The 10,717-nt window shown below is 65.0% G+C and overlaps 1 protein-coding gene across 1 annotated transcript in view; it reads left to right on the forward strand.

Annotated features, from left to right (window-relative positions):
* The first annotated feature begins 4,337 nt into the window (after positions 1 to 4,337).
* Positions 4,338 to 10,717, forward strand: part of EEF1A2 (eukaryotic translation elongation factor 1 alpha 2) — a 6,930-nt gene continuing 550 nt past the window's right edge. Inside the window, exons 1-5 of the mRNA XM_058433261.1 lie at positions 4,338 to 4,562; positions 5,810 to 6,024; positions 7,501 to 7,680; positions 8,435 to 8,731; positions 10,249 to 10,657. Of these exons, the coding sequence (XP_058289244.1) occupies positions 5,881 to 6,024; positions 7,501 to 7,680; positions 8,435 to 8,731; positions 10,249 to 10,657 (1,030 nt within the window). The 5' untranslated portion in view covers positions 4,338 to 4,562; positions 5,810 to 5,880. The remainder of the gene's footprint in view (positions 4,563 to 5,809; positions 6,025 to 7,500; positions 7,681 to 8,434; positions 8,732 to 10,248; positions 10,658 to 10,717) is intronic.

Consider the following 10,717-nt stretch of genomic DNA (forward strand, 5'->3'; position numbering starts at 1 on the left):
CTCCAGAGCTGCTAATGAACTTCAGGTTCCCCAGGGCAATTTCCCATGTCGAGAGATCCCCCTTGAACCTGGTGCTGGCTACATAGGAGAGGAGATGGGACCTTGGGTGGGGCCCAGGAAGGGAGCTCTGCTTTCAATGGGCCCTTGAGGGGGCCCTGACCACAGACACTGGACCCCCCCATTCTCTCCAGATCTGATCACAGACACTGGATCCCCCCATTCTCTCCAGACCTGACCACAGACACTGGACCCCCCATTCTCTCCAGACCTGACCACAGACGCCGGGCCCCCCCATTCTCTCTGGACCAGCTGCAGCATGAGACACAATTGGTGGCCCCCTCTTCCTCCGGGGCCCAGAGGAGGCAGCTGTAGGGTCAATGGTCTGCAGACCCTATCCAGGCTCTCCCCTCTGCCTCCGGGCACTGGAGGGCACAGCGCCCCTGTGCTGGCACCAGGGGCTGCCCTTCTTGGGTCCAAGAGGTGACCCCACCCTGGTCGGTGACCCCACCCTGGTCGGTGACCCCGGCCTCCTGTTTAGCCTCCCAGCCTGCAATGGGCTGTAATGGCCAGGGGCCAGGAGGGGCTAGCAGGCACTGCAGCTGGAAGCCCAGAAGCCCAGAGAGTGCTGCTTGCGGCAGGAGCACGTGCTGTCTGCTCCCCACCAGGGTGGGTGCTGGGCTCCCGGGCAGCAGGGCCTGGAGGGAGGGGCATCCTGCTGCTGCTGCCTCTCACCATGGCAACGCTCCCTGCTGGGGCCTGCAGGTGGGGGTGGCAGGCCAGGCCGCCCTTCCCCCTGTCTGAGGGGCTGCATCAGGCACACCCAGACACCGGGTTGGAGGGTGGGCTGTCGGGGCCGTGGCTGGCCCTGGCCTGTGGCCTGACCTGCAGGTATGTTTGCCCGCTGCCAGCCCAGCCCCAGCTTCTCTGATCTGGGGGGACATGAGCTGCTCCTCTAAGGGAGGCTCCAGAGGCAGGAGCTCCTCTGCTGCCATGGAGACTGTTTAATTCGCTGCCTCAAGGGCATGCTCAGTCCCCTGGGAGCCAGCCCCAAGGCATGGCCGCGGGGGAGGGCCTTGTTCTGGTGGCCGTCCGGGGGGGCCCAGGTGGGCCAGCAGATGAGATGCCCCATGACGGGAAACTGAATCCACACCTGCTCTGGGGCCAGGCCAGGGCTGAGGTCATCCTCAGACACTGGGGGCCAGAGAGCCGCCTTGGCCTTGCTCCCCACCCTGCCTCCATGCCCCTGTCTGCCTCTGGGCTGCCAGCCTCCACCTGCCTGCGGCGGTGGCCCCGGGGTGATGGCCTGGCTGTGCCATCCATGCACAGGTGGTTCGTTAGGCACTCGGAGGCTATTATTAACCCGGCAGTGACGTCACCGGCAGCCAATGGGAGACAGGTTTATTTCCGGGGCTGACAGCTTGATAGCAGTTAATTTTAGCTGCATCTTCTTTCCCGAGGCTCGTGAAACCCTAGCCAGCCAAAGAAGGGGTTGCCTGTGTCTCCCCAAACAGCTCAGGGATGGGTTCTGGGGGCTCTTGGAGGGGGCAAGGAGGGGCGGGGCCTGGGGGCTCTGGGAGGGGTCGAGGAGGGGCGGGGCCTGCCCCCAGGGGAGCCCTGATTGGCTGGTGCCCTCTTGACTCACCATCCCCCCTCCCACCCCCCCAGGTTGTTGGTGAGGTGGGCACTGTGACCAGGGACTCATGCAAGAAGAGGGGCCCAAGTCGTGACCTGGGGGAGGGCAGGGAAAGCACAGGCTACAGGCCCCCCCACTACTTGCTGTGTGTCCTTGGACAGGAATCTTGGCGTTTCTGTGCCCAGTTGCCTCACGGGTTCTCAAGGTCCTCCAGCCAGCCTTGTGGGGCCTACCTCGTAGCCTCTGTCCCCGCAGCCCCCATCCCCGCACACTGCACGTGCACGGCCCTCTGTCCCTCGTCCCCCACACTGTGAACTCACACAGCTGGGCGACTTGGTTGTGACTAATTAGGATGCTTGGTACCCGAAGTCATTTGGTGCTACCCAGCCATTGACAAGTGTTTTGCCTGTTTGTTGTGCTATAACAGAATACCTGAGACTGGGTAATTGTATATTACTTAAATTTAAAAATTTACTTTATAAAGTTTGCTTTATAAATTTATAAATTATTATAAGTAAACAGAAGTTTATTTCTCAGTCTGGAGGCCGGGAAGTCCAGGATCAAGGTGCTGGCATCTGGCAGGGCCTTCTTGCTGTGTCCTCATGTGGGAGAAGGTGGAAGAGCAAGAGAGAACCCACTGCCATGAGTCCTGTTTATAGGGTACAAATCCATTCGGGAGGGCAAACCCTTTATGACCCAGACTCCTTCCCGAAAGCCCCAGCCCCCAACACTGTTGCATTGGGGATTAAGTTACAACTCGTGCACTTAGGGGATGTGGTCAGGCCACTGCGGTTATTCAGCAGTGAGCATTCCGTAGTTAGTAGTCATTCAGTACTGTTCCGTCTCCGCGGTGGCTCGGAACCATCAGTGTGTTGGTGTTTAGCCTTGTGACCTCAGCCCTGTTAGCTGTGTGTTCCAAGTGTCTCCGGAAACTGAGTCAGCGGCTCCCAGGGCCCCAAAGGACCGCACCGTGGACCAAATGTGTCCTGGCGCCCGGGAGACCCTTTGGAGCAGCCACCGACACCTTTGTCCAGGGTCAGCACACAGGTGCTTTGGGGAGGATGCCACATTCCACTCTCAGGGGCCACTCCTGTGGGTGGCAAGGCCCCCTGGCACATGTGAGCCCTTGGCACTGCTGTGGGTGAGCCAGGAGCCGAGGGGGAAGGGGTGTCTGGAAAAGTAGCCCAGAGTCCTGGTGATCCCTTGAGGGAGTGGGGTGGGCATCCCAGGGACCCCGGCCTCGGCCACTTGAGCACCTGCAGCAAGCCCACTTCCCAAATCCCTGCCTAACCTTCAGGCTGCAGGGGAGGCGTTAAATATAGAGACCAGCTGGGTGGGGTGGGGTGGGGCGGGCCTTGCTTTCTCGCCAGGCGGTTATTTTTATTCCTGGCTCCTGTTTGACGGCATCAGCAGCACTCGGAAGTGCCGGGGCACCTGGCAGGCCCTCCCTGCCTCCTCTCCTGCCTGTGGCCCAGGAGCTCAAGTTCCTGGACTCCTATGGGGCAGACGCAGCCCCAGACCAGTGTCCTCCTGAGAGGCCCTCTCCACAGGCTGGGGAGAACTGTTTGGCCCCGACCCTGGGCCCCCACCTTTCCTTCCTCCTCACACCTGCCAGCGGGCCAGGTAGGGGTCCAGTCGCTGGGGATCCCCATGGATTTGCCCAGTGGCAGGTGCTGGGCACAACCTGGGGCCTCCATGTCAACACCCAGTGGGCACTCAGGGCTGAGAGGACAGGTGCCAGGGCTCTGCCCCCACTCAGCACACACCTCCCGAGACTCCGCTGGCAGGAATATCCGAGTGGGGGAGGGGGGCAGCATGGGAGGGAAGACCTGAATACCTGGGTGAGACGACAGGATCCTGGGGTCTGGGAGAAAGCCCCTGACCTTGGTCTTCAGGCAACACATGGCTGCCACATCCCCTTCCTCACAACCCACGTTGGTCATTACCCGCTTGTGCCCAGGACCTCAGGGACTCCCCACTTCCTACAGAGCGTGGTCCGGTCTTTGGCTTGGCATCCTGACCCCATGTGAGGACCAGCCTCAAGGCGCTGAGGTGCAGCGGGGTGGGGCGCTGGGCGGGGTGGGGGGCCTGGGTTTGTCTGGATCTGACTCGCCCTTGGCTGGCGCTGTTTCCCAGCAGCAGCCGGCGGTAGGCGCACCCGGAGGGGAGGGTCCCTGGAAGATGTCAGTGGGTCTGGGAGCGGGCTTCCGGCGTTCCCTGCACCGTGGGAGACCAGCCTCTCAGGGGGAGGGTGATTCTGCGCTGGATCCTCGGGGCCTGTCATGGTGCGCCCAGGAGGGCAGGCGCGTGAGGACAGGGACTGGAAACCAGCAGATTCCGGGGTTCCACCGTGAGGCCTGCACCCCCGGGCCTCATTAGGGAGAGCCCCTCAGAGCTGGGCTTCGTTGGTTCTTGGGCGTCCCCCATGAGCAGGGCCGGGGAGGGGCCGGTAGACCCAGGCTCGTCTCCCAGGCTGCAGCCCACCTGCTCCCCTCCCCCGCCTGCCGGCTCCGGTCCTCGGCGTCTGCCCTGTCCCAGGGGACCGCTTTTCGCGGCTCAAGCGTGTTCCTGCCCTGAGCCGGCTCTCGCTCGGTCTCCCGGGCCCGCCGCGCTCTCCCCGCGCGGTCTCCATCCCCGTCCCTCCCTCCCGCCGCCTCCCTGCCCTGCCCCCGCCCCGCCCCCGCCAGCTGCGCGTTTCTCTCCCGCCTCCCGCGTCCGTCTTTGCAGCCCGCGCCTCCCGCATCCCCTCGCGTCCCCGTGGCGCCCGCCCGCGCGCGTCCGCGCCCCGCCCCCTCCCGCGCGGTTCCGCATTGGCGTGCTGCAGGGCGCGGTGCACTGCGCCGCCACCGTCAATAGGTGGACCCCCTCCCGGAGATAAAACCGCCGGCGCCGGCGCCGCCAGTCCCTCTGGCTGAGACCTCGGCTCCGGGTAAGGACGCTCGGCCCCCGGGCCTCCGCCCCCGCCCCCGTCTTCCGAAGAGGGACCCCCGGGGCCGGTCCTGGGGGGCAGAGGGCGGCCGGGCCCCGCACCCGCCCCCGCGCGCGCCCGGATTCCGGCTCCCGGGGGTCCCCGCGTCGGCCGGGCTGGGCTGGGGGTGGGGGGCGGCGCGGGGCGGCGGGGCCGGGTCCTGGGCGGCGATCGCCCCGTAGCCGTGACCTTGGGGCCGCGGGGACCCTGCGGGCTGGGGGCAGGGTCTTCAGTGCCGGGGGCTGATGGGGGTCGGGCTTCGGGGCGCTGGACCAGAGGACGCTGAGGGAGGCGGTGAGATCTGGGGGCCCTGGCCTCCCCACCCCCACCCGTGTTCCCACCCCAGGGTGGCTTCTGTCCTCTTTCCCTCCCCCAGCCGCCTGTCCCCGAGGAGCAGCGTGGGTTTCTCCACTGACCTCTGTGATGGGACGGGGCTGTGACCCAGGGCCCTGACCAGAGGGGAGGGGGGAGGGAGGGTGCCCCCTATACCTCGACCCACGGGGCCGAGGGCATCTCCACCTGGCACTTGCTGGGCTCGGCTGGGCCGGGTCGTCCTTCCTCGGGCTGGAACAGGGACCCCCACCTCCCGGCCGCTGTCTGCCCCTGTGAGAGTCCGGGAGGGGGGTGCCTAGAGCTATTCTGGGTCCCTAATCTGGGCAGAGCATCTCCGTCGGGGCTCTGGCCCAGCCTGCTGGGCAGGGATGAGGGGAAGATGGCGCCGTCCCTGCCTGAGGAGGGGAGTGGGGAGCAGTGGCCATCTCTCCCCGGTGGCAGCGGGTGGGGGTGGGGCGCCGTGTCCCTGGCCCTGCCGCCGGGGAGGGGAGCGCGCGTGCAGGACAGGGCCCTGGAGCGCTGGGCAGGTGACTCATCACCCCGCTCTGCTGGTCACGGACGTACCCAGCCTGGCGCTGCGTGGTCCCTCCAAATGGTGGCTAACCCCTTCCCAAGGAGCGGCCGGGGGGCTCCAACGCCCGGTTATTTACAGCAGATGGGGCCGTTTGGGCTCAAGTGTGGGGTGGGGGCAGTGCACAGCCTCTGCTTGCCCTGGCCAGGCCCAGCTGTGAGTGGGGGCCATTCCCTCCCCACCAAACATGGGGGCTTGGTTTGTGGGCAGGGATGCGTGCCCAGCCTGTGCCAGGACAGTCTCTGCTGGTCTCTCCCCCTGGGGCTCCCCATCACCTGTCTCCCCACCACGACTGGCCCCACAGAATCACTGCAGCCCCCCTCGCCCTGAGCCAGAGCACCCCGGGTCCCGCCAGCCCCTCACACTCCCAGCAAAATGGGCAAGGAGAAGACCCACATCAACATCGTGGTCATCGGCCACGTGGACTCTGGCAAGTCCACCACCACGGGCCACCTCATCTACAAATGCGGAGGTATCGACAAAAGGACCATTGAGAAGTTCGAGAAGGAGGCGGCTGAGGTGAGCTCCCCGGGCTCCTGTCTTGACCCCCTGAGAAGGAACCCCCAACTCCCGTGGTGGCCAGGCTTGGCATCTCCCAGCCCCAGGGCATGGGGCGCAGGTGACCTCCTCCAGGGCAGGAGGGACCCCCGCTGTGGGGCACTAAGGCCTCAGAGGGTCTGGTGAGGCAGCCTCTCTCGGGGGGAGCTTGGTGGGAGAGGGGTGGCCATGGAGCTGCCGGACTTGCCCTGTGGTGAGGGAGGTGACCTGGGAGGGTCCGCAGAAGGCTCTGGAACTCTGCCATGTTGAGCTGGGGCTGGAGGGCCCTGGAGCCTTACCCCCTTCCCCCCAGGGCCAAGGCTGGGGCTGGAGATGGTACTGCCCTCACTTGTCCCAGGGCCCTGCCAGGACGCACGCTGCTATTAATAGCTGATTGATGGGCAGCCGGCCCGTCTGCTCCATTTTCTTGTGCTGGGCTGTGGAGGGCTGCTGTCCAGGGCAGCCCTGGGGTGGGGGTCCTGGATGAGGTGACCCCCTAGCTGACCTTTTGAAGCGGTTCCTCTTTGGTGGCTGAGACGGTGGTGGGGGGCGGCCATGAGACAGGGTCTGCTCTCTGGTCCCCATCCCCCACCCAGGGCTCTGGGGTGAAGCCCACTTCCGGGAGGGCCTGTGGGAGCTCTCACTCGGATGATGAGGGCGGAGACCGGGGCCGGAGGTGGGGGCACTCGCTGTCCTGGGCTGAGCCTCTGCCCTGGTGGGGTTGGGGGGTGCTCTGAGCTGCACCCCTGAGTTTGGTCTGCATCACCCTTTACCTGGCCTTGTCGGGAGGAGGCGGGGGTTTCAGAGGGCCGCTGTTTCAGGCCCCAGCTGGGTCCCGTCTGGGTCTGCTCCAGGCTGGGCAGCCTCCTGGAGGGCAGAGTCTTGTCTGTCCGAGGCCCTGGCTGGGAGCTCTGCCAAGCTGGGTCGTGACCGCCGCTGTTGCCCTGACCGCAGCCCGTCCCCTTCTGTGGGGGTCTCACTGGCCGAGGCCCCCCAGCTTCCCGTGTCCATCAGAGCGAGGAAGGGGAGGAGCAGCCACAGAGGGTTATTTATCTGACAGCCCCAAACACGGTGGTATTATTGGCCTCTGGCTGAGGAAGGGATCTGGGGGCGTCCACAGCTTCAGATAAAGGGGAGCCCTCGCCCGGGAGGGGTTTATCCCATCTGGCGGCTTCGCTCGGAGAGCGAGCGACTCCCAGGCCCTTGCGCCACCTGCTGGTGGACGTGCGTAGCCGCGCCCATTTCGGAGCAGGTGCGGAGGCCGGCCCTGGGGGGCAGGGTCTGGGTGTGGGGTCCCGACGGAGGGGGCCGGCGTCCCAGGACCCCGGCGGGGAGCAAGGGGCTGCTGGAGCCCATCTCCCGCCTCTCGCGGCCACTCTGCTGTAACAAGCAGCTCGCACCACCAGGGACTCCTGAGTCCCGGGTCCCGCCCTCAGCTGTGACCCTCACCCGCTCCAGATGGGGAAGGGATCCTTCAAGTATGCCTGGGTGCTGGACAAGCTGAAGGCGGAGCGTGAGCGCGGCATCACCATCGACATCTCCCTCTGGAAGTTCGAGACCACCAAGTACTACATCACCATCATCGATGCCCCCGGCCACCGCGACTTCATCAAGAACATGATCACGGGCACATCCCAGGTGAGCAGGGCACAGCAGGTGGGGCTGGGGGAGAGGCCGCTGCACCCTTCAAGGGACACTGGGGGCCCCTGGGGTCACTGGGGTGGTGGGGTCTCCTGTGCTTCCTGCGAGGGCAGGGGACCCCTCACCTGGGCCACCCTCACCCAGTCTGGGTCAGAGCCCCCCAAGGACGAATCCAGTGCTCTGGCATCTGAACCAGTGCCTGTGAAGATACCCAGCCAGTGTCAGAGTCCCCAGATAGATGGGGGCAGATGGGGACATGGACACGCCTTCATACACGGAGGGGTTAGAGGCCAGGATGGGGACAGTGAGCAGTGGGGCAGAGGTGCCACCGGCCAGGCCTAGACCGTATGACATTTCAGGGCACTCACAGAGATGCACGGACACCCCAGACACAGCACCCTGCAGACAGCAGGACACATGCCACCACCTCCAAACTGCTTTGATAACTGTGACTTCAATCTGTCCTCAAGGGAGGAACAGGACCAGAGAGGCTGAGTGACTTGTCCAGGGATACACAGCTCACTGGTGGTGCAGCCAGGGCTGAACTTTGGTCCCCTGACCCAAGGCCTGGTGATGAGCCCCCATGCTGCCCTTGAAGTGGGGACCCCCATGCCTCCTGCCCCAAGGCCCCAGTGGGCTGCTCAGGCCCCAGCCCACTGCCTGGAGAGGCCTGGAAGTGAGGTGGGGCCCGGCTTGCTGTGTCCCCTGCCGGGCAGGCAGGGCGGAGCTCACTGTGTCCCCTGCCGGGCAGGCGGACTGCGCAGTGCTGATTGTGGCAGCGGGCGTGGGTGAGTTCGAGGCGGGCATCTCCAAGAATGGGCAGACGCGGGAGCATGCCCTGCTGGCCTACACGCTGGGTGTGAAGCAGCTCATCGTGGGTGTGAACAAAATGGACTCCACGGAGCCGGCTTACAGCGAGAAGCGCTACGACGAGATCGTCAAGGAAGTCAGCGCCTACATCAAGAAGATTGGCTACAACCCGGCCACCGTGCCCTTCGTGCCCATCTCCGGCTGGCACGGCGACAACATGCTGGAGCCCTCCCCCAACGTGAGTGGCGGCTAGGGCAGGGCGGGCCACAGGGGCTGGCTGGACCCCCTGGGCTAGAGCGAGGCACTGGCAGGTGGCAGGGGGCGGTCGAGGGCCTGTCCCCGGGAAATGCAGGTTCCCCTCGAAACCTGCTGGGTTTCCCTAACTGGCTCAGGGCCCGGCAGGGAGCCCCATCCCCCTCAGCACCGGGCTTTGCTCCTACACTCAGCCTCCCACACAGCTGGCCAGGGCCAGGGCCCATCCCCAACATCAACACAGCAGGGGCAGCAGCCTCCAGCACCAGGCCCATGTGCTTGGTCTCCAGAGTCCTGCCATGGGGGTGGTGGGTTTCATCTCTGCCAGGCCATTGTGCTGGCCCTGGACACCGTGCAGGGGCTGAGGGCTGGGCCGTGGGGGCTCAGCTGCCTCCCCTGGGGTCTTGGAGCAGGGTTGGGCTTTGGGAAGTGTGCATGCTTCTGGGCTCACTGGGAAGGCCAAGGGTTGGCTCTTGGCTGGTCACCCGGGAGCTCAACGCGTGAACAGTCTGTAGCCTGGGGACTCTGCCTCAGCTGGAGGTGATGCATGGAGACACTTGCAGAACCTGAGACCGTTCCCAGGGTTCTCCAAGCCAGAGGAGACCCCGGAATGGCCACCACTGGGCTCTGCCAGCACTGTCTCTGCCCACAGTGAGGGTGCAGGTGTGGAGTCTAGAGACAGCAGGGAGACAGACCAGCAGCACTGAGCCTGGAGCTGAGGTCTGGGGACAGAGCTGGGAGGGACTCCCCCAGCGCCGCCTCCGTCTCACGAGGCTGGATGTTGTTCACCTGTGATGGCGTTGTCCTCACGGGGTATCATGTGGCGAACGCCACTCTCCCCCTCTCCAGGGAGGCCTCCAGCCATCAGGGGCCCCGCACTCCCGTCTGGCCTGAGCTGCTAGGTGGCCCGTGCTTACACAGGCCCTGGGGGGCTGGGGCACAGTGCTGCCAGCCCCTCCTCTTCTCCCTGTTTGTGGCAGGTGGCCCAGAGGGAGGCTTCCTGGGGTGGGAGCAGGGGCCGCACTAGGAGAAGCTCCGGACAAGGCTGGGCCAAGCTTGGAGGCAGCGCAGTGTCCAGGAGCTAGGGTGGGGCGAGGCTCCTCCTCCAGCTCTGTCCCTGGCCTGGCCCTTGGCCAGACTCGGCATCCTCCTAGTTAAGTCACCTGCCCTGCCTGGAGCTGATGGTCAGGGGTCCGGGGTTTCGGGGACTTGGGGCTGGACTGGGGGTTTGTTCACAGTGTCAGCAACTCCTGAGCAGCCTGAGCTGGGAAGGGTGCTTTCCCTCTTTGTCCTCCTCCTTTTAAGAGGGATCTCCTTCCCAGAGTCCCTGTGATGCTGGGGCTATGGGCTGGGGAGGAGCAGGGTGGGGAAATTCCTCATCTCAAAGGGCATGAGGCAAGTTTAGCCTGAACAGCAGTACTCCGGGAAGCGCCCTGGGGAGGCCTGAGGGTGGGGAGGCCACCAATGTCTCTGTAATGGATTGATTTTCTCCCTTTGGTCCAGATGCCATGGTTCAAGGGCTGGAAGGTGGAGCGTAAGGAGGGCAATGCAAGCGGCGTGTCCCTGCTGGAGGCCCTGGACACCATCCTGCCCCCCACGCGCCCCACGGACAAGCCCCTGCGCCTGCCACTGCAGGACGTGTACAAGATCGGCGGTGAGCAAGGGCGCCGTGCTGGAGCTCCTGCCTGGCCAGCTCTGCCCGCCCTAGACCAGGGGCCCCTACGAGGCATCTCAAGACTGGGCTGTCTCCAATCTCTCCCCTTACCACACACTTTCTGGGGGACAGTCCATCCCACATCCACCCATCCATCCACCCACCTCCCCACCCATCCATCCTCTGTCTATCCATCCATCCATCCATCCATCCATCCATCCATCCATCCTTCTATCCACCTCTCCATCCATCCATCCATCCATCCATCTCCCCACCCATCCATCCTTCACTCCATCCATCCATCCATCCATCCATCCA

This window comes from Hylobates moloch, unplaced genomic scaffold (genome assembly GCF_009828535.3).
Source record: "Hylobates moloch isolate HMO894 unplaced genomic scaffold, HMol_V3 SCAFFOLD_21, whole genome shotgun sequence".
In the NCBI taxonomy this organism is placed as follows: Eukaryota; Metazoa; Chordata; class Mammalia; order Primates; family Hylobatidae; genus Hylobates; species Hylobates moloch.